General features: G+C 40.3%; 4 protein-coding genes across 9 annotated transcripts in view; all 4 read left to right on the plus strand.

Moving 5' to 3' along the window:
- The first annotated feature begins 894 nt into the window (after positions 1–894).
- Positions 895–6,144, plus strand: LOC147309446 (serine/threonine-protein kinase pim-2-like). Of its 3 annotated transcripts, XR_015125616.1 has the most exons (11): positions 1,999–2,107; positions 2,209–2,388; positions 2,633–2,821; positions 3,087–3,181; positions 3,267–3,314; positions 3,623–3,844; positions 3,926–4,106; positions 4,196–4,372; positions 4,462–4,577; positions 4,700–4,899; positions 5,409–6,144. XR_015125616.1 is itself a non-coding variant. In XM_086268485.1 (9 exons), the coding sequence occupies exons 1-9, from the start codon at positions 2,035–2,037 to the stop codon at positions 4,551–4,553; spliced, it is 1,257 nt and encodes a 418-aa protein (XP_086124611.1). In that variant the 5' UTR covers positions 1,999–2,034; the 3' UTR covers positions 4,554–5,356. The 3 variants fall into 3 exon arrangements, 1 of the variants encoding a protein (XP_086124611.1); XR_015125617.1 differs by having other exon boundaries at positions 895–2,107; positions 4,462–4,899; positions 5,409–6,143; XM_086268485.1 differs by lacking the exon at positions 5,409–6,144 and having other exon boundaries at positions 4,462–5,356.
- A 1,942-nt stretch (positions 6,145–8,086) lies between these two features.
- On the plus strand, positions 8,087–13,028 carry LOC147309447 (serine/threonine-protein kinase pim-2-like). 2 transcript variants are annotated; one of them, XM_086269207.1, is made up of 10 exons: positions 8,087–8,978; positions 9,075–9,254; positions 9,499–9,687; positions 9,953–10,047; positions 10,133–10,180; positions 10,489–10,710; positions 10,792–10,972; positions 11,062–11,238; positions 11,328–11,443; positions 11,566–13,028. In XM_086269207.1, the coding sequence occupies exons 1-9, from the start codon at positions 8,906–8,908 to the stop codon at positions 11,417–11,419; spliced, it is 1,257 nt and encodes a 418-aa protein (XP_086125333.1). In that variant the 5' UTR covers positions 8,087–8,905; the 3' UTR covers positions 11,420–11,443; positions 11,566–13,028. The 2 variants fall into 2 exon arrangements, with proteins under 2 accessions (XP_086125333.1, XP_086125332.1); XM_086269206.1 differs by having other exon boundaries at positions 8,089–8,978; positions 11,328–13,026.
- Positions 13,029–13,409: 381 nt separating this feature from the next.
- LOC147309448 (serine/threonine-protein kinase pim-2-like) lies at positions 13,410–19,634 on the plus strand. 3 transcript variants are annotated; one of them, XR_015125704.1, is made up of 12 exons: positions 13,410–13,586; positions 15,730–15,838; positions 15,940–16,119; positions 16,364–16,552; positions 16,818–16,912; positions 16,998–17,045; positions 17,354–17,575; positions 17,657–17,837; positions 17,927–18,103; positions 18,193–18,308; positions 18,431–18,630; positions 19,140–19,629. XR_015125704.1 is itself a non-coding variant. In XM_086269205.1 (10 exons), the coding sequence occupies exons 2-10, from the start codon at positions 15,766–15,768 to the stop codon at positions 18,282–18,284; spliced, it is 1,257 nt and encodes a 418-aa protein (XP_086125331.1). In that variant the 5' UTR covers positions 13,413–13,586; positions 15,730–15,765; the 3' UTR covers positions 18,285–19,634. The 3 variants fall into 3 exon arrangements, 1 of the variants encoding a protein (XP_086125331.1); XM_086269205.1 differs by having other exon boundaries at positions 13,413–13,586; positions 18,193–19,634; XR_015125705.1 differs by lacking the exon at positions 13,410–13,586 and having other exon boundaries at positions 14,757–15,838; positions 18,193–18,630; positions 19,140–19,625.
- A 213-nt stretch (positions 19,635–19,847) lies between these two features.
- LOC147309449 (serine/threonine-protein kinase pim-2-like) overlaps positions 19,848–25,518 on the plus strand; it is a 581,324-nt gene continuing 575,653 nt past the window's right edge. The window contains exon 1 of the mRNA XM_086269748.1: positions 19,848–19,942. The gene's annotated coding sequence lies outside the window, so the exon portion shown is untranslated. The remainder of the gene's footprint in view (positions 19,943–25,518) is intronic.

A 25,518-nucleotide genomic window follows, 5' to 3' on the forward strand; every position in this document is an offset into this window, starting at 1 on the left:
TAACATGGCGGTTAAATCGACACATTTTGCTGCACCCATTTTTAGTTTTAATTGTTTTATGTCAGCTTTTCAGCTCCACCTTCTCCACTTCTTCCACACTAAACTTTTTCTACAAGCTGCGTGAGCGCACACCAAAGGTAGGGGAGGTGCTCAGGTTCACTGTCATTGATCATAATCGATCGATAGTGAAAAGTCCCCGCTCAATGCTCAGCTCAAATGCACAAATATATACAATTATGAGATATTCATGAAGTATTTTTATTTTATTTTGCCATTTATATATGTTGGCACTAACAGTGCTCAAGACAATACTTATATACTGTCAATATGTGACATATTGAAATCGCGTTTGAATTTGCGCTTGTTTTTTGCTTTCACTTTGCAATCGCACGAACTGTGTATAGAGAGCGACAGCACTGATTGGTGAGTGATGATAATTTGTGCACCAATTCCTCTGACATCGTCTTATCAATCGTTAGCTTACTATGCAAACATGACAAGTGAAATCTCCCGCAGCTTAAACATGTGAGAGGTTGATCGCGCAGAGAATCGCTGAGCGTTATGTGAGTGCGTGTGTAAAAGCAGCAGGATATATATTTTAGTTCTGCTGAGCCAAATAAGACAGGTCAGGGTGAAGAAGTGACAGCCAAAGAAAAGCTTACCACAAAACGGAGAAGTTATGACAAATCAGACTATAAGGCAAAAAGAAAGTGCAGCTTTATGGTTTCATGGACAAAAGAATTTCTGTGGCTGCGATATGATGAGCTAAATAACCAGGGCTGCACATAAGTGGTCCGCAGGTGCGCATTCGCTGTCAAAATAAAAAACACGCACAAGGGTTAGGGTTAAATTTAAAAACTGTACTTTTGAGTTAAAATATATATTTATAATTTTAATAAATGACAAATTAAAAAGGCATGAACATTTTTTTTGTATCAAAAAAATATCGAACCGTGACACCAAAGTATCGAACCGAACCGTGAATTTTGTGTATTGTTGCACCCCTAATATATATATATATGTGTGTAATTTTAACAAGAACTTTATTGAACAATCAGTGAGTATACAACATACAAACAGATGAGGTATACAAGTGGAACATAAATATGAACAACCAGCGGTTAAAGAAAAAAAGAAAAAAAACCACACCGATAGAGTTGGGAAGCAGGTACCATGCTTGTTACATCAGCTAACAATACTAACTTCCACAACACTCACCAAGACAGTCGGAGGTTAGGTAAAACAGAGCAAATAAATTATTGAGAAATTATAAGAAAATACATTAGGCAGGAAAGGAAAAAGAATAACTGTGGAAGTTCAAATTCACTGGGCTACACGTGCTTTCTTTCTATAGCCTTTGAACCTTGAAAAATATAACCTCATCACAGTAACGCATAATTTTATTATGCATTACATCCAATACTGCTCATACATTTAGTGAGTAACTAGTCACAATAATGCGCACAGATACGATTTATAGATCAGTCAACACATTCCAGCACCTTTAGGCAACTGTTTTTGTGATTTGGTGCTGTAAATAAAACTGAAATCAAGTGAATTTTGACTTAACCTGTGCTGCTAGCTTTTAGCCTGCAAAGCTATCCATTAGCCTTCACTACTGCCTTACAAGTAAATGCTGCCCAAAGAGAGTCCTTCTTGTTGGTATAATAGCTACAATATTATCTATAATATCCATTGCTTGTTCCTAACTAGTTTTATGGCCTTTGTTGTAGAAGCACAGTTCCCACCTTGAAGCAGCCCTCTATAAACATGCATTTATGCAGCTGCGCTACAGTTTTTGCAATATTGCACCCCTAAATAAATCTTTACAGAACTTTGCCTTCACCAGAAACTACTGCCTAGCCCAGGCTGATGTTCTGTAGCTATGGAAACCAAGAATTCCAAAATCTTGTGATGTCATCACCTCGTTGTTATAAGACATTGTTATAAGACACTAAAGATCATAGTTCTCACACACAGCTCATTGCATCTTTGCAGAGTGAAGAGTGAAATCCTGAAACTAAATTAACCTAAATGAATCACACAATGTCAAAGTCTTGGCCAACTTATACTGCACCACGTCCTGTGGATCTGAATAACCCTCTAGGTAAGTCAAATGGGATTCATATGGTAATTATGCATGCTTCTGGGTTTTTATTTGAGGCAACTGAATTTGACTTAAACAAAATCATCTTTTGTTGATTTCAGGACACCAAACAGAGCCTTGCATCTCCACACTGGTGAAGATGACTCCAGATGGAAGAATAGAGGGAAGAAAGAGAAGGGACTTACCTGAAAGACTGGACAAATCCCCCAAAAAAAGCAAAAGCAGTGGAGGTCCAAAACCGGGTCCCAGCCACTTTGTTTCTGGGGAATCCAGTTTGAAATGTAAGTGATAAGACCTGTTTTAGCTGTGACATTATCTTGGCTATGTAGTTTATTTTGTGACTTTAACTGTGTACTTAACGGTCTTTAACTTTGTAGTTGGTTCATTTAGCCTTCTTTGTGTTGATTTTCAGTGTGCAGTTATTGCTTTAATGCACGATTGCCAGACCTTAGAAAGTCAGTAGAAAGCAGTTGACACAGAGTTGGACTGAAAATGCTTAAAGTCAAACTACTTTTTCCATTTTAGTTGGCCTTCTCATAGTGCCTTCAAGCGACTCTAGTATAATTAAGAGGAGCAACAAACGGAAGAGCACTAGTGACGAATCTGAGGGACCATCCAGCAAAAAAAGCAGGACAACGAGCCCAGAGGAGAGTCCCACCCAGGAACCCTCTGAAACATGTGACTCACCGAGGATATCCGGCACTGACAGAAAAGGTAAGATAATGGCAATATTTCTGAGCTGGATCACAAGATCCTTTAGAATTTGTCCTGGGGTTTGAGATTGGGTTTGATTCCTGTGGGACCAATCGACAATAAGAGACACTCTGGGCAGTAGTGACGTTACCTACCTACTAATCTGCTAAAATGTAGCTGCTATTTACCAATTAATAGAAATGTTATAGCAAAGCTCTATAGGACTGTGCCAGCTGTTTTCTGTGTAACAAGTCATAACCTGTATGTTTTTCCTGTGTGTCTGCAGAAGACTTCCTGGAAAAATATCAAGAGCTGGAGGTGCTGGGTCATGGAGGCTTTGCCACCGTGTTTTCTGGAATACGCATAAAAGACAGTTTTCCAGTATGGCTTCTTACATTTGCATTTCACAGATCTTCAGTTTATTCCTGTTTGTACTTCTCTAACCCAGAAAATGTCTTTAATGCAGGTGGCAATCAAACATGTTCAACAGCGCAGACTTGCGCGCACAACAATGGTAAGCGTCTTTTCTTATTCCAGCAGGTATTTATATTATTTCAGGCCTTCTCAGGCATCAAGCATAAGGCACGTATTTCCTCCGTGCATGAACCAGACTGGTCTCACAGTTGTGTGTGAAATCGTCAGGAAATATGGTCGAATTCTATGAACAGTGGGTCACCTTATTGTTTAAACTGACATGTTTCAGTGGAAAGAATGCTTTTTAAAGATCAGGTCATTTTGTGACTATTTCAAAACTGTCTGTACGCTGATAGCTACTTTTGTTGAAATTCTGAATACTGACCTGAAGTAACTTTCCTTCTGAAGGATTGGAATGGGAAAAGTACTGATGTTCCCCTGGAGGTGGCGCTACTGATACAAGTTGGGGCTGGACCACACGATACGGAAAGCAGTATAACCCCACTTCTACTTGACTGGTTTGATCTGGAAGATGAGCTTATTATGGTTTTTGAGAAACCAGAAAATTGCATGGACTTAGACAATTACCTCAAAACTACAGATAAACCTCTGTCAGAGACACATGTTAAGGTAAGTGACGAGCATTTGGAGCTTACAGCAGTTTTTCATAGAGAATGTCCTGTGCTCCAAATATGGCTTCCTTTCTTTTAGGTCATAATGAAGCAACTAGTTGACGCAGCCATTACGATGGATAACAAGGGGGTTTTCCACCGAGATATTAAACCACACAACATTCTAATTGAAACATCTTCGGAGGAACCCCGAGTGCGATACATCGATTTTGGCTGTGGAGTCACGTTTACTCCGGGACAAAGGTTCAGGAGGAACGCAGGTATGTTTTCAGCCACAGCGTTGTGCTGTCATGAACTGTCTCCACATCATGTTCCCTCCCCATTAATTCTTCTTATCTTTGTGTTTTAGGAACCAGGATCTACTATAGTCCAGAGTGGTTCATGTACGGCTTCTGCTCTGCAGAATATACTACAGCCTGGCAGCTGGGTGTTGTGATGTACCAGCTGTTACACAACAAGTTACCATTTGACTGCGACTACAAGATCATCAACCAAAACCCACCGATTTTAGCTGACATTTCAAACAGTAAGATTTCTGCCAAAAGGGCTGTTGATATAAGAAAGGTGAAATAACTTTGTGGATAACTTTAACAAGAGTATTTCATTTCTGTAAAGAATGCAGGGATTTTTTGACGGGGTGTCTGAGGAAGCACTACAAGGACCGCTTCACCCTGGAGGATCTTCGGAATCACATGTGGCTCAAATGATTTCTGCGCACCATGAACTAAAAGGTTATGGAGCAAAAGCTCCAACACATCACAAGTCATCAACAAGTCACTTTTCAAATTTAGTAGCAATGTTGCAGTTGCTGTCACGTGGCTCTTTTTTGGTGTTTTCTTTTCCAATCCAGCAGCAAGCAGTCTGAGACCTCCATCTGACCTTCATCTAAATATAGTGTCAAGCGGCGGCTGTGTGAAGGCAAGAGAGGACCCAAATGCACAGCTCTAGACACACGGTGATGACCTCAAAGGCAGGTCTTTATTAACAGGAACGTAAGAAGCCATACAATAACTAACCTGGGAGCAACTAAAGCTGAGGCGCTGGGAAGACACGGTAAATGCACACAACCTAGAGGGACGACGCAACACAGAACAAAGGGACACTCTGACATAAATACACAGAAGGTAATGAGAGAAGTGGGAACACACGGGGAACACAGCTGAAGACAATTAGCGAGCAGGGAGGACACGAAACTGAAAATACTGACACCAAGATGTGGACCTTAAACACAACACAGTACACAGAGATGAGCACAGAGAGAGAGAGGCAGAGAAGAAGGATGAATATGGGGGGATGAGGAGAACACAGAACACAAAGGATGGGAACACGGTACCAGAACAAACACCACAATAAAAACATGGACACAGGGGGAATCCAAATACCAAACCAACCAATCCAATGGACATAAGGAACAAAATACAAAACTACAGGAAAACTAAGAACACTGGGTCAAAATGACCCAGGACCATGACATATAGGCTTTTGTAGGCTTGCTTTATGGAAAATGTCATTGATGAAAATGTAGTGTATATCTGTTATTAACCTCTGTCTCTCTTCCACAGCATGTCTTTATCCTGTCTTCCTTCTCTCACCCCAACCGGTCGCAGCAGATGGCCGCCCCTCCCTGAGCCTGGTTCTGCCGGAGGTTTCTTCCTGTTAAAAGGGAGTTTTTCCTTCCCACTGTCGCCAAAGTGCTTGCTCAAAGGGGGTCATATGATTGTTGGGTTTTTCTCTGTATCTATGAAGTGCCTTGAGGCGACTTTTGTTGTGATTTGGCGCTATATAAATACAATTGAATTGAATTGAATTGGGCAGCACGGTGGCACGGTGGTTAGCACTGTTGCCGCACAGCAAGAAGGTCCTGAGTTTAATTCCAACATCAGGCCGGGGTCTTTCTGTGTGGAGTTTGCATGTTCTCCCCGTGTTTGCGTGGGTTCCCTCCGGGTACTCCGGCTTCCTCCCACCGTCCAAAGACATGCAGCTTGTGGGGATAGGTTAATTGGAAAATCCAAATTGCCATTAGGTGTGAATGTGAGTGCGAATGGTTGTCTGTCCCTGTGTGTTGGCCCTGCAACAGACTGGCGACCTGTCCAGGGTGTACCCTGCCTCTCGCCCTATGACAGCTGGGATAGGCTCCAGCGCCCCCCGCGACCCTTGAATTGAATTGAGGCCATGATGCATTTTATTGTAGCTCATCATCATCCGACCCTGCCCTGAAAGTAGCTGAAGAAATGTTGGCATACCGAAAGGTTTGCTTTGGGGGTATACTATTTGGTGCCATTTTAAGTTAAAAACTATTAAAAAAAAAAAAAAAGAGTCATATTTTGTGTGATTTTTTCATTACTGTTGTATATACTATATTAATGTTTGACCACATTTGGGAATCAGAGCAGAGAGAAGATGACAACAGGTGGCGCCATATTGCCAACTGACTAGTCTTCTTCATAAAATATGATACAAAAGCATGATTACAAATACAATAAATGCTTCTGGATGGCAAATGCTCTGTTCAGTACACACGTTTTACTTTGAACACATAGGTATGCAGCATGCACACAACATGCATTCATCCTTTTTGGTTGAGTCCATGGTGATGGCCTGTGTCTTTCCGAGTTCTCCTCAAACACTTTGGCTTCCCTCTACAATGTTAGGCCTCTTATTAACCTTTGTCATGTCATGCACACATTGCTCAAGAGCTGTTGCCATATTGGATGTGATAACCTGTAGCGATCACATCCAATAACTCATGTGTTGTTTACATACAAATGATCACTGCTTTTTTTTCACTGCTGTGCTGCTGGTTGCAGCAATCACCAGGGATAGAGAATCTTTTTTGTTGCCTTTCAGGTGATTTGGATAGAAGAGGAGCATCACATAAATGGTACTATCAGTTCTAAATTATTTGAAATCCAAGTATCTGTTTCAAACAATATTTGACTGTGAGGCTTGGTTACCGGTTGTTGCTGGTTCTCACTGGCTGTCACTAGTTGTTACCGCTTGCTGCTGGTGCAGCAGCACTGACAGCTAACATGGCGGTTAAATCGACACATTTTGCTGCAGCCATTTTTAGTTTTAATTGTTTTATGTCAGCTTTTCAGCTCCACCTTCTCCACTTCTTCCACACTAAACTTTTTCTACAAGCTGCGTGAGCGCACACCAAAGGTAGGGGAGGTGCTCAGGTTCACTGTCATTGATCATAATCGATCGATAGTGAAAAGTCCCCGCTCAATGCTCAGCTCAAATGCACAAATATATACAATTATGAGATATTCATGAAGTATTTTTATTTTATTTTGCCATTTATATATGTTGGCACTAACAGTGCTCAAGACAATACTTATATACTGTCAATATGTGACATATTGAAATCGCGTTTGAATTTGCGCTTGTTTTTTGCTTTCACTTTGCAATCGCACGAACTGTGTATAGAGAGCGACAGCACTGATTGGTGAGTGATGATAATTTGTGCACCAATTCCTCTGACATCGTCTTATCAATCGTTAGCTTACTATGCAAACATGACAAGTGAAATCTCCCGCAGCTTAAACATGTGAGAGGTTGATCGCGCAGAGAATCGCTGAGCGTTATGTGAGTGCGTGTGTAAAAGCAGCAGGATATATATTTTAGTTCTGCTGAGCCAAATAAGACAGGTCAGGGTGAAGAAGTGACAGCCAAAGAAAAGCTTACCATAAAACGGAGAAGTTATGACAAATCAGACTATAAGGCAAAAAGAAAGTGCAGCTTTATGGTTTCATGGACAAAAGAATTTCTGTGGCTGCGATATGATGAGCTAAATAACCAGGGCTGCACATAAGTGGTCCGCAGGTGCGCATTCGCTGTCAAAATAAAAAACACGCACAAGGGTTAGGGTTAAATTTAAAAACTGTACTTTTGAGTTAAAATATATATTTATAATTTTAATAAATGACAAATTAAAAAGGCATGAACATTTTTTTTGTATCGAAAAAATATCGAACCGTGACACCAAAGTATCGAACCGAACCGTGAATTTTGTGTATTGTTGCACCCCTAATATATATATATATGTGTGTAATTTTAACAAGAACTTTATTGAACAATCAGTGAGTATACAACATACAAACAGATGAGGTATACAAGTGGAACATAAATATGAACAACCAGCGGTTAAAGAAAAAAAGAAAAAAAACCACACCAATAGAGTTGGGAAGCAGGTACCATGCTTGTTACATCAGCTAACAATACTAACTTCCACAACACTCACCAAGACAGTCGGAGGTTAGGTAAAACAGAGCAAATAAATTATTGAGAAATTATAAGAAAATACATTAGGCAGGAAAGGAAAAAGAATAACTGTGGAAGTTCAAATTCACTGGGCTACACGTGCTTTCTTTCTATAGCCTTTGAACCTTGAAAAATATAACCTCATCACAGTAACGCATAATTTTATTATGCATTACATCCAATACTGCTCATACATTTAGTGAGTAACTAGTCACAATAATGCGCACAGATACGATTTATAGATCAGTCAACACATTCCAGCACCTTTAGGCAACTGTTTTTGTGATTTGGTGCTGTAAATAAAACTGAAATCAAGTGAATTTTGACTTAACCTGTGCTGCTAGCTTTTAGCCTGCAAAGCTATCCATTAGCCTTCACTACTGCCTTACAAGTAAATGCTGCCCAAAGAGAGTCCTTCTTGTTGGTATAATAGCTACAATATTATCTATAATATCCATTGCTTGTTCCTAACTAGTTTTATGGCCTTTGTTGTAGAAGCACAGTTCCCACCTTGAAGCAGCCCTCTATAAACATGCATTTATGCAGCTGCGCTACAGTTTTTGCAATATTGCACCCCTAAATAAATCTTTACAGAACTTTGCCTTCACCAGAAACTACTGCCTAGCCCAGGCTGATGTTCTGTAGCTATGGAAACCAAGAATTCCAAAATCTTGTGATGTCATCACCTCGTTGTTATAAGACATTGTTATAAGACACTAAAGATCATAGTTCTCACACACAGCTCATTGCATCTTTGCAGAGTGAAGAGTGAAATCCTGAAACTAAATTAACCTAAATGTATCACACAATGTCAAAGTCTTGGCCAACTTATACTGCACCACGTCCTGTGGATCTGAATAACCCTCTAGGTAAGTCAAATGGGATTCATATGGTAATTATGCATGCTTCTGGGTTTTTATTTGAGGCAACTGAATTTGACTTAAATCATCTTTTGTTGATTTCAGGACACCAAACAGAGCCTTGCATCTCCACACTGGTGAAGATGACTCCAGATGGAAGAATAGAGGGAAGAAAGAGAAGGGACTTACCTGAAAGACTGGACAAATCCCCCAAAAAAAGCAAAAGCAGTGGAGGTCCAAAACCGGGTCCCAGCCACTTTGTTTCTGGGGAATCCAGTTTGAAATGTAAGTGATAAGACCTGTTTTAGCTGTGACATTATCTTGGCTATGTAGTTTATTTTGTGACTTTAACTGTGTACTTAACGGTCTTTAACTTTGTAGTTGGTTCATTTAGCCTTCTTTGTGTTGATTTTCAGTGTGCAGTTATTGCTTTAATGCACGATTGCCAGACCTTAGAAAGTCAGTAGAAAGCAGTTGACACAGAGTTGGACTGAAAATGCTTAAAGTCAAACTACTTTTTCCATTTTAGTTGGCCTTCTCATAGTGCCTTCAAGCGACTCTAGTATAATTAAGAGGAGCAACAAACGGAAGAGCACTAGTGACGAATCTGAGGGACCATCCAGCAAAAAAAGCAGGACAACGAGCCCAGAGGAGAGTCCCACCCAGGAACCCTCTGAAACATGTGACTCACCGAGGATATCCGGCACTGACAGAAAAGGTAAGATAATGGCAATATTTCTGAGCTGGATCACAAGATCCTTTAGAATTTGTCCTGGGGTTTGAGATTGGGTTTGATTCCTGTGGGACCAATCGACAATAAGAGACACTCTGGGCAGTAGTGACGTTACCTACCTACTAATCTGTTAAAATGTAGCTGCTATTTACCAATTAATAGAAATGTTATAGCAAAGCTCTATAGGACTGTGCCAGCTGTTTTCTGTGTAACAAGTCATAACCTGTATGTTTTTCCTGTGTGTCTGCAGAAGACTTCCTGGAAAAATATCAAGAGCTGGAGGTGCTGGGTCATGGAGGCTTTGCCACCGTGTTTTCTGGAATACGCATAAAAGACAGTTTTCCAGTATGGCTTCTTACATTTGCATTTCACAGATCTTCAGTTTATTCCTGTTTGTACTTCTCTAACCCAGAAAATGTCTTTAATGCAGGTGGCAATCAAACATGTTCAACAGCGCAGACTTGCACGCACAACAATGGTAAGCGTCTTTTCTTATTCCAGCAGGTATTTATATTATTTCAGGCCTTCTCAGGCATCAAGCATAAGGCACGTATTTCCTCCGTGCATGAACCAGACTGGTCTCACAGTTGTGTGTGAAATCGTCAGGAAATATGGTCGAATTCTATGAACAGTGGGTCACCTTATTGTTTAAACTGACATGTTTCAGTGGAAAGAATGCTTTTTAAAGATCAGGTCATTTTGTGACTATTTCAAAACTGTCTGTACGCTGATAGCTACTTTTGTTGAAATTCTGAATACTGACCTGAAGTAACTTTCCTTCTGAAGGATTGGAATGGGAAAAGTACTGATGTTCCCCTGGAGGTGGCGCTACTGATACAAGTTGGGGCTGGACCACACGATACGGAAAGCAGTATAACCCCACTTCTACTTGACTGGTTTGATCTGGAAGATGAGCTTATTATGGTTTTTGAGAAACCAGAAAATTGCATGGACTTAGACAATTACCTCAAAACTACAGATAAACCTCTGTCAGAGACACATGTTAAGGTAAGTGACGAGCATTTGGAGCTTACAGCAGTTTTTCATAGAGAATGTCCTGTGCTCCAAATATGGCTTCCTTTCTTTTAGGTCATAATGAAGCAACTAGTTGACGCAGCCATTACGATGGATAACAAGGGGGTTTTCCACCGAGATATTAAACCACACAACATTCTAATTGAAACATCTTCGGAGGAACCCCGAGTGCGATACATCGATTTTGGCTGTGGAGTCACGTTTACTCCGGGACAAAGGTTCAGGAGGAACGCAGGTATGTTTTCAGCCACAGCGTTGTGCTGTCATGAACTGTCTCCACATCATGTTCCCTCCCCATTAATTCTTCTTATCTTTGTGTTTTAGGAACCAGGATCTACTATAGTCCAGAGTGGTTCATGTACGGCTTCTGCTCTGCAGAATATACTACAGCCTGGCAGCTGGGTGTTGTGATGTACCAGCTGTTACACAACAAGTTACCATTTGACTGCGACTACAAGATCATCAACCAAAACCCACCGATTTTAGCTGACATTTCAAACAGTAAGATTTCTGCCAAAAGGGCTGTTGATATAAGAAAGGTGAAATAACTTTGTGGATAACTTTAACAAGAGTATTTCATTTCTGTAAAGAATGCAGGGATTTTTTGACGGGGTGTCTGAGGAAGCACTACAAGGACCGCTTCACCCTGGAGGATCTTCGGAATCACATGTGGCTCAAATGATTTCTGCGCACCATGAACTAAAAGGTTATGGAGCAAAAGCTCCAACACATCACAAGTCATCAACAAGTCACTTTTCAAATTTAGTAGCAATGTTGCAGTTGCTGTCACGTGGCTCTTTTTTGGTGTTTTCTTTTCCAATCCAGCAGCAAGCAGTCTGAGACCTCCATCTGACCTTCATCTAAATATAGTGTCAAGTGGCAGCTGTGTAAAGGCAAGAGAGGACCCAAATGCACAGCTCTAGACACACGGTGATGACCTCAAAGGCAGGTCTTTATTAACAGGAACGTAAGAAGCCATACAATAACTAACCTGGGAGCAACTAAAGCTGAGGCGCTGGGAAGACACGGTAAATGCACACAACCTAGAGGGACGACGCAACACAGAACAAAGGGACACTCTGACATAAATACACAGAAGGTAATGAGAGAAGTGGGAACACACGGGGAACACAGCTGAAGACAATTAGCGAGCAGGGAGGACACGAAACTGAAAATACTGACACCAAGATGTGGACCTTAAACACAACACAGTACACAGAGATGAGCACAGAGAGAGAGAGGCAGAGAAGAAGGATGAATATGGGGGGATGAGGAGAACACAGAACACAAAGGATGGGAACACGGTACCAGAACAAACACCACAATAAAAACATGGACACAGGGGGAATCCAAATACCAAACCAACCAATCCAATGGACATAAGGAACAAAATACAAAACTACAGGAAAACTAAGAACACTGGGTCAAAATGACCCAGGACCATGACATATAGGCTTTTGTAGGCTTGCTTTATGAAAAATGTCATTGATGAAAATGTAGTGTATATCTGTTATTAACCTCTGTCTCTCTTCCACAGCATGTCTTTATCCTGTCTTCCTTCTCTCACCCCAACCGGTCGCAGCAGATGGCCGCCCCTCCCTGAGCCTGGTTCTGCCGGAGGTTTCTTCCTGTTAAAAGGGAGTTTTTCCTTCCCACTGTCGCCAAAGTGCTTGCTCAAAGGGGGTCATATGATTGTTGGGTTTTTCTCTGTATCTATGAAGCGCCTTGAGGCGACTTTTGTTGTGATTTGGCGCTATATAAATACAATTGAATTGAATTGGGCAGCACGGTGGCACGGTGGTTAGCACTGTTGCCGCACAGCAAGAAGGTCCTGAGTTCAATTCCAACATCAGGCTGGGGTCTTTCTGTGTGGAGTTTGCATGTTCTCCCCGTGTTTGCGTGGGTTCCCTCCGGGTACTCCGGCTTCCTCCCACCGTCCAAAGACATGCAGCTTGTGGGGATAGGTTAATTGGATAATCCAAATTGCCATTAGGTGTGAACGTGAGTGTGAATGGTTGTCTGTCCCTGTGTGTTGGCCCTGCGACAGACTGGCGACCTGTCCAGGGTGTACCCTGCCTCTCGCCCTATGACAGCTGGGATAGGCTCCAGCGCCCCCCGCGACCCTTGAATTGAAGTGAGGCCATGATGCATTTTATTGTAGCTCATCATCATCCGACCCTGCCCTGAAAGTAGCTGAAGAAATGTTGGCATACCGAAAGGTTTGCTTTGGGGGTACTATTTGGTGCCATTTTAAGTTAACAACTATTAAAAAAAAAAAAAAAGAGTCATATTTTGTGTGATTTTTTCATTACTGTTGTATATACTATATTAATGTTTGACCACATTTGGGAATCAGAGCAGAGAGAAGATGACAACAGGTGGCGCCATATTGCCAACTGACTAGTCTTCTTCATAAAATATGATACAAAAGCATGATTACAAATACAATAAATGCTTCTGGATGGCAAATGCTCTGTTCAGTACACACGTTTTACTTTGAACACATAGGTATGCAGCATGCACACAACATGCATTCATCCTTTTTGGTTGAGTCCATGGTGATGGCCTGTGTCTTTCCGAGTTCTCCTCAAACACTTTGGCTTCCCTCTACAATGTTAGGCCTCTTATTAACCTTTGTCATGTCATGCACACATTGCTCAAGAGCTGTTGCCATATTGGATGTGATAACCTGTAGCGATCACATCCAATAACTCATGTGTTGTTTACATACAAATGATCACTGCTTTTTTTTCACTGCTGTGCTGCTGGTTGCAGCAATCACCAGGGATAGAGAATCTTTTTTGTTGCCTTTCAGGTGATTTGGATAGAAGAGGAGCATCACATAAATGGTACTATCAGTTCTAAATTATTTGAAATCCAAGTATCTGTTTCAAACAATATTTGACTGTGAGGCTTGGTTACCGGTTGTTGCTGGTTCTCACTGGTTGTCACTAGTTGTTACCGCTTGCTGCTGGTGCAGCAGCACTGACAGCTAACATGGCGGTTAAATCGACACATTTTGCTGCAGCCATTTTTAGTTTTAATTGTTTTATGTCAGCTTTTCAGCTCCACCTTCTCCACTTCTTCCACACTAAACTTTTTCTACAAGCTGCGTGAGCGCACACCAAAGGTAGGGGAGGTGCTCAGGTTCACTGTCATTGATCATAATCGATCGATAGTGAAAAGTCCCCGCTCAATGCTCAGCTCAAATGCACAAATATATACAATTATGAGATATTCATGAAGTATTTTTATTTTATTTTGCCATTTATATATGTTGGCACTAACAGTGCTCAAGACAATACTTATATACTGTCAATATGTGACATATTGAAATCGCGTTTGAATTTGCGCTTGTTTTTTGCTTTCACTTTGCAATCGCACGAACTGTGTATAGAGAGCGACAGCACTGATTGGTGAGTGATGATAATTTGTGCACCAATTCCTCTGACATCGTCTTATCAATCGTTAGCTTACTACGCAAACATGACAAGTGAAATCTCCTGCAGCTTAAACATGTGAGAGGTTGATCGCGCAGAGAATCGCTGAGCGTTATGTGAGTGCGTGTGTAAAAGCAGCAGGATATATATTTTAGTTCTGCTGAGCCAAATAAGACAGGTCAGGGTGAAGAAGTGACAGCCAAAGAAAAGCTTACCACAAAACGGAGAAGTTATGACAAATCAGACTATAAGGCAAAAAGAAAGTGCAGCTTTATGGTTTCATGGACAAAAGAATTTCTGTGGCTGCGATATGATGAGCTAAATAACCAGGGCTGCACATAAGTGGTCCGCAGGTGCGCATTCGCTGTCAAAATAAAAAACACGCACAAGGGTTAGGGTTAAATTTAAAAACTGTACTTTTGAGTTAAAATATATATTTATAATTTTAATAAATGACAAATTAAAAAGGCATGAACATTTTTTTTGTATCAAAAAAATATCGAACCGTGATACCAAAGTATCGAACCGAACCGTGAATTTTGTGTATTGTTGCACCCCTAATATATATATATATGTGTGTAATTTTAACAAGAACTTTATTGAACAATCAGTGAGTATACAACATACAAACAGATGAGGTATACAAGTGGAACATAAATATGAACAACCAGCGGTTAAAGAAAAAAAGAAAAAAACCCCACACCGATAGAGTTGGGAAGCAGGTACCATGCTTGTTACATCAGCTAACAATACTAACTTCCACAACACTCACCAAGACAGTCGGAGGTTAGGTAAAACAGAGCAAATAAATTATTGAGAAATTATAAGAAAATACATTAGGCAGGAAAGGAAAAAGAATAACTGTGGAAGTTCAAATTCACTGGGCTACACGTGCTTTCTTTCTATAGCCTTTGAACCTTGAAAAATATAACCTCATCACAGTAACGCATAATTTTATTATGCATTACATCCAATACTGCTCATACATTTAGTGAGTAACTAGTCACAATAATGCGCACAGATACGATTTATAGATCAGTCAACACATTCCAGCACCTTTAGGCAACTGTTTTTGTGATTTGGTGCTGTAAATAAAACTGAAATCAAGTGAATTTTGACTTAACCTGTGCTGCTAGCTTTTAGCCTGCAAAGCTATCCATTAGCCTTCACTACTGCCTTACAAGTAAATGCTGCCCAAAGAGAGTCCTTCTTGTTGGTATAATAGCTACAATATTATCTATAATATCCATTGCTTGTTCCTAACTAGTTTTATGGCCTTTGTTGTAGAAGCACAGTTCCCACCTTGAAGCAGCCCTCTATAAACATGCATTTATGCAGCTGCGCTACAGTTTTTGCAATATTGCACCCCTAAATAAATCTTTACAGAACTTTGCCTTCACCAGAAACTACTGCCTAGCCCAGGCTGATGTTCTGTAGCTATGGAAACCAAGAATTCCAAAATCTTGTGATGTCATCACCTCGTTGTTATAAGACATTGTTATAAGACACTAAAGATCATAGTTCTCACACACAGCTCATTGCATCTTTGCAGAGTGAAGAGTGAAATCCTGAAACTAAATTAACCTAAATGAATCACACAATGTCAAAGTCTTGGCCAACTTATACTGCACCACGTCCTGTGGATCTGAATAACCCTCTAGGTAAGTCAAATGGGATTCATATGGTAATTATGCATGCTTCTGGGTTTTTATTTGAGGCAACTGAATTTGACTTAAACAAAATCATCTTTTGTTGATTTCAGGACACCAAACAGAGCCTTGCATCTCCACACTGGTGAAGATGACTCCAGATGGAAGAATAGAGGGAAGAAAGAGAAGGGACTTACCTGAAAGACTGGACAAATCCCCCAAAAAAAGCAAAAGCAGTGGAGGTCCAAAACCGGGTCCCAGCCACTTTGTTTCTGGGGAATCCAGTTTGAAATGTAAGTGATAAGACCTGTTTTAGCTGTGACATTATCTTGGCTATGTAGTTTATTTTGTGACTTTAACTGTGTACTTAACGGTCTTTAACTTTGTAGTTGGTTCATTTAGCCTTCTTTGTGTTGATTTTCAGTGTGCAGTTATTGCTTTAATGCACGATTGCCAGACCTTAGAAAGTCAGTAGAAAGCAGTTGACACAGAGTTGGACTGAAAATGCTTAAAGTCAAACTACTTTTTCCATTTTAGTTGGCCTTCTCATAGTGCCTTCAAGCGACTCTAGTATAATTAAGAGGAGCAACAAACGGAAGAGCACTAGTGACGAATCTGAGGGACCATCCAGCAAAAAAAGCAGGACAACGAGCCCAGAGGAGAGTCCCACCCAGGAACCCTCTGAAACATGTGACTCACCGAGGATATCCGGCACTGACAGAAAAGGTAAGATAATGGCAATATTTCTGAGCTGGATCACAAGATCCTTTAGAATTTGTCCTGGGGTTTGAGATTGGGTTTGATTCCTGTGGGACCAATCGACAATAAGAGACACTCTGGGCAGTAGTGACGTTACCTACCTACTAATCTGCTAAAATGTAGCTGCTATTTACCAATTAATAGAAATGTTATAGCAAAGCTCTATAGGACTGTGCCAGCTGTTTTCTGTGTAACAAGTCATAACCTGTATGTTTTTCCTGTGTGTCTGCAGAAGACTTCCTGGAAAAATATCAAGAGCTGGAGGTGCTGGGTCATGGAGGCTTTGCCACCGTGTTTTCTGGAATACGCATAAAAGACAGTTTTCCAGTATGGCTTCTTACATTTGCATTTCACAGATCTTCAGTTTATTCCTGTTTGTACTTCTCTAACCCAGAAAATGTCTTTAATGCAGGTGGCAATCAAACATGTTCAACAGCGCAGACTTGCGCGCACAACAATGGTAAGCGTCTTTTCTTATTCCAGCAGGTATTTATATTATTTCAGGCCTTCTCAGGCATCAAGCATAAGGCACGTATTTCCTCCGTGCATGAACCAGACTGGTCTCACAGTTGTGTGTGAAATCGTCAGGAAATATGGTCGAATTCTATGAACAGTGGGTCACCTTATTGTTTAAACTGACATGTTTCAGTGGAAAGAATGCTTTTTAAAGATCAGGTCATTTTGTGACTATTTCAAAACTGTCTGTACGCTGATAGCTACTTTTGTTGAAATTCTGAATACTGACCTGAAGTAACTTTCCTTCTGAAGGATTGGAATGGGAAAAGTACTGATGTTCCCCTGGAGGTGGCGCTACTGATACAAGTTGGGGCTGGACCACACGATACGGAAAGCAGTATAACCCCACTTCTACTTGACTGGTTTGATCTGGAAGATGAGCTTATTATGGTTTTTGAGAAACCAGAAAATTGCATGGACTTAGACAATTACCTCAAAACTACAGATAAACCTCTGTCAGAGACACATGTTAAGGTAAGTGACGAGCATTTGGAGCTTACAGCAGTTTTTCATAGAGAATGTCCTGTGCTCCAAATATGGCTTCCTTTCTTTTAGGTCATAATGAAGCAACTAGTTGACGCAGCCATTACGATGGATAACAAGGGGGTTTTCCACCGAGATATTAAACCACACAACATTCTAATTGAAACATCTTCGGAGGAACCCCGAGTGCGATACATCGATTTTGGCTGTGGAGTCACGTTTACTCCGGGACAAAGGTTCAGGAGGAACGCAGGTATGTTTTCAGCCACAGCGTTGTGCTGTCATGAACTGTCTCCACATCATGTTCCCTCCCCATTAATTCTTCTTATCTTTGTGTTTTAGGAACCAGGATCTACTATAGTCCAGAGTGGTTCATGTACGGCTTCTGCTCTGCAGAATATACTACAGCCTGGCAGCTGGGTGTTGTGATGTACCAGCTGTTACACAACAAGTTACCATTTGACTGCGACTACAAGATCATCAACCAAAACCCACCGATTTTAGCTGACATTTCAAACAGTAAGATTTCTGCCAAAAGGGCTGTTGATATAAGAAAGGTGAAATAACTTTGTGGATAACTTTAACAAGAGTATTTCATTTCTGTAAAGAATGCAGGGATTTTTTGACGGGGTGTCTGAGGAAGCACTACAAGGACCGCTTCACCCTGGAGGATCTTCGGAATCACATGTGGCTCAAATGATTTCTGCGCACCATGAACTAAAAGGTTATGGAGCAAAAGCTCCAACACATCACAAGTCATCAACAAGTCACTTTTCAAATTTAGTAGCAATGTTGCAGTTGCTGTCACGTGGCTCTTTTTTGGTGTTTTCTTTTCCAATCCAGCAGCAAGCAGTCTGAGACCTCCATCTGACCTTCATCTAAATATAGTGTCAAGTGGCAGCTGTGTAAAGGCAAGAGAGGACCCAAATGCACAGCTCTAGACACACGGTGATGACCTCAAAGGCAGGTCTTTATTAACAGGAACGTAAGAAGCCATACAATAACTAACCTGGGAGCAACTAAAGCTGAGGCGCTGGGAAGACACGGTAAATGCACACAACCTAGAGGGACGACGCAACACAGAACAAAGGGACACTCTGACATAAATACACAGAAGGTAATGAGGGAAGTGGGAACACACGGGGAACACAGCTGAAGACAATTAGCGAGCAGGGAGGACACGAAACTGAAAATACTGACACCAAGATGTGGACCTTAAACACAACACAGTACACAGAGATGAGCACAGAGAGAGAGAGGCAGAGAAGAAGGATGAATATGGGGGGATGAGGAGAACACAGAACACAAAGGATGGGAACACGGTACCAGAACAAACACCACAATAAAAACATGGACACAGGGGGAATCCAAATACCAAACCAACCAATCCAATGAACATAAGGAACAAAATACAAAACTACAGGAAAACTAAGAACACTGGGTCAAAATGACCCAGGACCATGACATATAGGCTTTTGTAGGCTTGCTTTATGAAAAATGTCATTGATGAAAATGTAGTGTATATCTGTTATTAACCTCTGTCTCTCTTCCACAGCATGTCTTTATCCTGTCTTCCTTCTCTCACCCCAACCGGTCGCAGCAGATGGCCGCCCCTCCCTGAGCCTGGTTCTGCCGGAGGTTTCTTCCTGTTAAAAGGGAGTTTTTCCTTCCCACTGTCGCCAAAGTGCTTGCTCAAAGGGGGTCATATGATTGTTGGGTTTTTCTCTGTATCTATGAAGCGCCTTGAGGCGACTTTTGTTGTGATTTGGCGCTATATAAATACAATTGAATTGAATTGAATTGAGGCCATGATGCATTTTATTGTAGCTCATCATCATCCGACCCTGCCCTGAAAATAGCTGAAGAAAAGTTGGCATACCGAAAGGTTTGCTTTGGGGGTACTATTTGGTGCCATTTTAAGTTAACAACTATTAAAAACAAAAAAAAAAAGAGTCATATTTTGTGTGATTTTTTTATTACTGTTGTTGTCCCAAGAAGCAAGATGGCGCCTGTGTTTGGCTGTGCCGCTGCCTCCGTCCGTGTGTTTGTTTACTTCATATGTTATGCAAGTGTTCTTGCTACAGTTTTGTCCGATGTCATCTCCCTTCGGATTTATGATCGCCATGCGTTACTGCCGATCAAATCTGCTATGGATAACTTTCAGAGTCAACGATACGACGTTGTTTTCCCACCACCGCTTGAGCGCGACGCAGCACCCGGTTCACCTCCACTCTTGGTCAATTTTGCTTCAGAGGCCTCGTCGGAGGAAGCGGGGGAAGAGAGCCGGCTTTGTTGTCCTGCTCCGTCGTCTTCGGAAAGAGGCAGATCTTCGGGGGCTTTATTCCTGGGCTGCTAGCGGTAAGATCCGCCTGAGACTTGTCAGAGCTGGATTAATCCCCACAACCCACTGTGTTTACCACCCAAGCTTCCACCTAAAAGTATGGAAAGCAATGCCTCATCGTGGCAGGAACCCTGTTTTGCTGCACAGCTTACCGCATAGTACGAACTCTGTTCCTGGAAACTCTACCCCTGTCCCGGTGGGTCGCAGCGTTAAATGGATGTTAATTAATGCGCGCTCAATTGCCAACAAGTCTTATATCTTAAATGACTTGTTCTGTGCGGAGAAGCTTGATTTTATGTTTATCTTTGAGACGTGGCAGCGTGAGAATGAAGTCTCACATCTTTTAGAGCTGTGTCCCACTGACTGTTCATTTCTCTGTGTGCCTCGGATATCTGGACGAGGGGGTGGAACAGAGGTAATTTTCAAAAAGACATTCTTATGCCAGATGATCTCCTCAAGCTGTTACAACTCTTTTGAGATGATTATGATAAAAATTGGACGAGAACAGCCCATATACGGCATTTTAATTTATCGTCCACCTGGGTCTGCTGCAGCTTTTCTGTCAGACCTACAAGAATTTTTAACTTCCACGATTAAACTGGGCGAGGTCATCATTGTTGGTGACTTCAACATTCATGCAGAGGACTCATCAAATAGTACCACTAAGGAGTTCCTGAGCATTATGGACTCTTTTAATTTTGTTCAACATGTATCAGGTCCTACTCACACAGCTGGGCATACTCTGGACTTTGTCTACACCTGTGGTGTTTCCCTTGACCACATGAACTTAAATGATGTTTCTTTTAGCGATCATAAGTCAGTCTTTTTTAATGTATTGTTCAATTCAGAGTCTCTTCCCCAAAGTTTTATTAGGCGCAGGCGCATTATTGATGACTCTGTCATTTTAAAGTTTTCTTCTCTTTTTAATTTTAAACCTTCTTCTGACGAGGTTGACATCCTTATTAATTCTTTTAATGAACACTGTCTTGACATTCTTAATCAGGTTGCTCCTTTCAAAACTAGTCATTGCACTGTTAGTTCCTGCACACCATGGTTAAATAATCAAACCCGTGGTCTTCGACGCTCCTGTCGAAAAGCAGAGCGTCTCTGGAAGTCCTACTCACTGTCATTGTAAGCTGTATATATAGAACACCAGGTTCTAATATTGAAATTTTTAAGGAGTGGGTAGATAAAACATTCATTAGGACAAATCAAAAAGTCATGTTCATTTGTGGGGATTTTAACATAGATCTACTAAATCCAAACAAGCAGAGAGCGACAGAGGAATTTATTAATACAATGTATAGCTTGGGACTTTTTCCAGTGATCACTAAGCCCAGCAGGATTATATGGAACGCCAGGACTGCCATAATGAATTAATTAAATACACCATTAAATAATTAATTAAATGTGGCAATAATTAATTAAAATTGGAATTAATTAATTAAATAAATAGTTATGACACATGTAATTAATTAATTATTGACACATTTAATTAATTATTTATGTATTTCACATTTTAATTAATTATTGACACATGTAATTAATTAATTATTGACACATTTAATTAATTATTTATGTATTTCACATTTTAATTAATTATTGACACATTTAATTAATTATTGACACATTTAATTAATTATTTAATGATATATTTATTTATTTCATTTTGGCAGTCCTGACGCCTGGCTCTCGTCATGAAATAATTTTATCTGTCAGCCTCACCCATCAAACTCAGGGGGCGGGGTTAACGCTGCCCATGCAGCTTCTCTAACATTTGATTGGTTGCCGTGCAAAGTAAGTCAAAACAGGTCGATCCTAGAAAATCGATTGCTTGTGTAGACTTGGGGCAGCCAGTTATCCCAGAATGCAGATCAAATCACAAGCAGCAATGGTGGTGGTGTAGTTTTAAAATACCCCGTTTTTCTGTCACCAGCTACACTTTTAACAGTGTTTTAGCCACGAATGTCGCGACGTATGTCTGGTCAGGTTGTCAACATAGAACATGTTTGCAAAAGTGCTCAGATGTTTTCAGAGATTTCACTAGCTCTGCTAACAGTTAGCATGCAGAGTGCACCGAGGGGGTTACGTTAACCGGTTTGTTTACATATTCCACTCTCCGTGTTCCACATGTTGCATTCGCAGATTCTCATTTTCACCGAACGATCGTCTCTTTCCGCCTGGTCTTGTGTCTCTGTGCTTCTGTAACATAAAGAACGAGCTGACATTTTTCTCACGAAACCAGCGATCAGCTCAACAGACCCTCAGTTTACCTGCATGCATCCTCCTCCTCATCTGTCAGCTGTTTAACACCTGCTGCTAATTCAAGAAACACGCCTAGTTACCTGGTGATAGTCACAGTTTAACTGGGCAGCCGGTGCTCGATATAACGCAATGTCAGCGCATTTTTCTGCACAAGATAAGTAAATATAGTGTTTTCCCCGAGCGCAGAGCTGCTGGAGCTCGTTTCCTTACAGAGCACTTTATAGGCGAACAGCTTTATCAGCGGCTGATGTCCAATCACCGGCACACAGCTTTCAAACCTCAGCTGAGTTTTAGCTCTCAGTGGTTAAACGCTGGACTTCATTCACTCAGGTTCTGTCTGTCGGGTCACGTTTACTTCGCTGTTTTATTTACAACTGAGCAAATCGGTTTGGCTGAGGTTAAAGTTACGTTTCATAACTGCATAGTTTCACAGACGTTTAATGGTTCAGTGGCACATGTGTTAGACTGAACTATCATCTAAATATCATCTGTTTTTTAATAGTTATTCAACTGTATTCTAAGCACCAGCTGTCTGTTAGAATGTGATTTTTTTCTCTCTCTCTGTTGGCAGAGGTATAAAAATGCGCAGGAAAATCTGACGTGCATGGCGAACTTCACCGACGATATTTAGGGAGGAATAAACACACATCAAACATAAATGAACCATTTGTCTGTCTCCATAATTGAGAGAATTTTCTCTTCTTATGTCAACACTCTCTCTCTTTTTTTTTGCTTTTTTTTTGCTTTTTCGGTCATGTTATGTTTACCTGTCAAAGGCTTGTTACAAACTATGAAACACATCGTGCAGACTTCTGGATGTTAGAAGAAAACTAATACTGCTCATGAATGAGACTAAAGGCAGGAAGGTGTCCTTTAAAACTAAACATGTTAATAGGACCTCCCTGTTTATATCATAGTTTATGATATAGCACGTGTATTTCAGTAATAGCCTGCTGAGGCCACTATACGTGCTGGCCTCATATCAAATGTGAAGGCAGACTGAGTCTATGTTTGACGTTTTTTATATCTAATCTTCCTTTTCAAACATTTAAACAGCAGCGAGTCTGCAGCTGAGGGAATACAAATTCAAATTGTCGGAACAGGTTTGCTCGTTTCTTGGATTCATTTGGTGATTTATTAAATGTATAAATGTTATTCTAATCTGCTGCTGAGTCTCTTACACTTTTCTTTATGCTGTATATTTTCACGTCTCTGGAATAGTTGGCAGTTAGATAGTCAGCTGGGAAACTTTGTGTTAACTCATGGAGCTGAGGATATCGTGGATATGCTGACCTCGCTGCGTGGTGTACAGAGCGAGGTCAGCATGATTAATATTCACAATAAAAATATTAGCCGAACATCATGAAGTCTGTATGTGTTTCATAGTGTCGAACAACCTTTGTACAGTTAAAGCCAGCAGTTACTACATGACGGAAACACCAACGTTATCTCTTTTATGTGTTTATACACAGGTCACGCTGATTACTGAACAAAAACCCAAAGATCAGATGTTAAACAGATTTATTTGCTCTCTCTCCTCCTTAAACATGTTTTTAATGTTAGTTATAATTCAGAATTGGCGACTGAAACATGTAGGACACATAAGAACATCAGGAAATAAAACACCGATAAATATAACCTCAGTAAAAGAAGTCAGCGGGGGTTACTACAGCTGTGTACCGGGGCCTGCACTTTGTCGGTGGGATTGCTTGCGAGGCGAGCGGGTCTATCCCACGCTTTGCCGTGAGACTGGGCAGACATCTCCGAAATCCTCGAAACACTTTTGCAAAGAGGCTGTATCTTGACAAACCGACCAGACACATGAAGATTAAACCACTACATTCTCGGCTAAAAAAATATTAAAACGGTATTTGGTAACACACAAACAGGGTTTTTCAAAGCTCAGTTCTGTTAGCTTCCACATGCCGGTTGTTGTGTGCTAGAAACAATGGCCACCAGGCCAAAGCAATGGTTTTGACTCGATCAGCGTTAACCCCGCCCCCTGAGTTTGATAAAATTATTTCATGATGAGAGCCAGGCGTCAGGACTGCCAAAATGAAATAAATAAATATATCATTAAATAATTAATTAAATGTGTCAATAATTAATGAAATGTGTCAATAATTAATTAAAATGTGAAATACATAAATAATTAATTAAATGTGTCAATAATTAATTAATTAAATGTGTCAGTAATTAATTAAAATGTGAAATACATAAATAATTAATTAAATGTGTCAATAATTAATTAATTACATGTGTCATAACTATTTATTTAATTAATTAATTCCAATTTTAATTAATTATTGCCACATTTAATTAATTATTTAATGGTGTATTTAATTAATTCATTATGGCAGTCCTGGCGTTCCATAGGATTACAGCACAGTCGGCAACCCTAATAGACAATATATTTACTAATGAAATAGAAAATAGAACCATAAGTGGTCTCCTAATTAATGACATCAGTGATCATCTACCTGTTTTTATAGTGTATAACAGCAATTACAGGAAGGTTAAACAGCAAAACACAATAAAATACAAACGAGTGAGAACAGAAGAGTCAATAAACGCATTCAAAAGTGATTTACTCAAGCAAGAATGGGAGATGCTGTATAAGGAAAAAAATATTGATAAAGCTTATGAGATTTTTTTAGGAAAATTTAAACTGTTATATAATAGTCATTGCCCAGTAAAGAAATATGGTAAAAAACAAAAATATGCAGAGTGCCCATGGATTACAAAAGGATTGCAAAATGCATGTAAGAAGAAAAATACCTTATACAGAGAATTTATAATGAACAGAAATACAGAAGCTGAAAATAAATACAAGAAATATAAAAATAAATTAACGAGTATTTTAAGGTCATGTAAAAAGGAATACTATGAAAAATTACTGATTATGAATAAAAATAATATTAAAGGGATCTGGAAAACATTAAATACCATCATCAAAAAGGGCTCGGGGCAGGCAGACTATCCTTCGTATTTCGCAAATAATGATAGAAATATTACTAATATGAGCGATGTGGTAAATGATTTCAACAAATTCTTTGTAAGTGTTGGGCCAGACTTGGCTGAAACAATTCCTGATATAACAGATTCTGTAGAGAAAGAAACCAGACTCATTGACCGCAATCCTCATTCAATGTTCTTAAAGGTGGTGGAAGAAATGGAAATCATTGATATTGTTGGGAAATTACAAACAAAAAACTCTACAGACTCTGACGACATTGATATGGAAATCGTTAAGAGAGTGATAGAGGGCATTTCCAAACCCTTAACACACATTTGCAATTTGTCCTTACAAACTGGTACATTCCCAAAA

The sequence above is a fragment of the Aulonocara sp. 'chitande type north' Nkhata Bay genome, linkage group LG17, assembly GCF_057382095.1.
Source record: "Aulonocara sp. 'chitande type north' Nkhata Bay isolate Kocher_YH1m ecotype deep benthic linkage group LG17, A_spYH_male_GT1.1, whole genome shotgun sequence".
Taxonomy (NCBI): Eukaryota; Metazoa; Chordata; class Actinopteri; order Cichliformes; family Cichlidae; genus Aulonocara; species Aulonocara sp. 'chitande type north' Nkhata Bay.

Excerpts from the sequence above, each read along its gene's own strand:
- LOC147309446 (XM_086268485.1), top strand. The coding sequence starts at position 2,035 with ATGAATCACACAATGTCAAAGTCTTGGCCAACTTATACTGCACCACGT. Across the intron at positions 3,315-3,622 it reads GACTTGCGCGCACAACAATG|GATTGGAATGGGAAAAGTAC; the intron begins GTAAGCGTCTTT and ends TTCCTTCTGAAG. Across the intron at positions 4,107-4,195 it reads AAGGTTCAGGAGGAACGCAG|GAACCAGGATCTACTATAGT; the intron begins GTATGTTTTCAG and ends TTTGTGTTTTAG.
- LOC147309448 (XM_086269205.1), top strand. The coding sequence starts at position 15,766 with ATGAATCACACAATGTCAAAGTCTTGGCCAACTTATACTGCACCACGT. Across the intron at positions 16,120-16,363 it reads TGGGGAATCCAGTTTGAAAT|TTGGCCTTCTCATAGTGCCT; the intron begins GTAAGTGATAAG and ends TTTCCATTTTAG. Across the intron at positions 18,104-18,192 it reads TTTAGCTGACATTTCAAACA|AATGCAGGGATTTTTTGACG; the intron begins GTAAGATTTCTG and ends ATTTCTGTAAAG.
- LOC147309447 (XM_086269207.1), top strand. The coding sequence starts at position 8,906 with ATGTATCACACAATGTCAAAGTCTTGGCCAACTTATACTGCACCACGT. Across the intron at positions 9,255-9,498 it reads TGGGGAATCCAGTTTGAAAT|TTGGCCTTCTCATAGTGCCT; the intron begins GTAAGTGATAAG and ends TTTCCATTTTAG. Across the intron at positions 10,048-10,132 it reads GCATAAAAGACAGTTTTCCA|GTGGCAATCAAACATGTTCA; the intron begins GTATGGCTTCTT and ends TCTTTAATGCAG.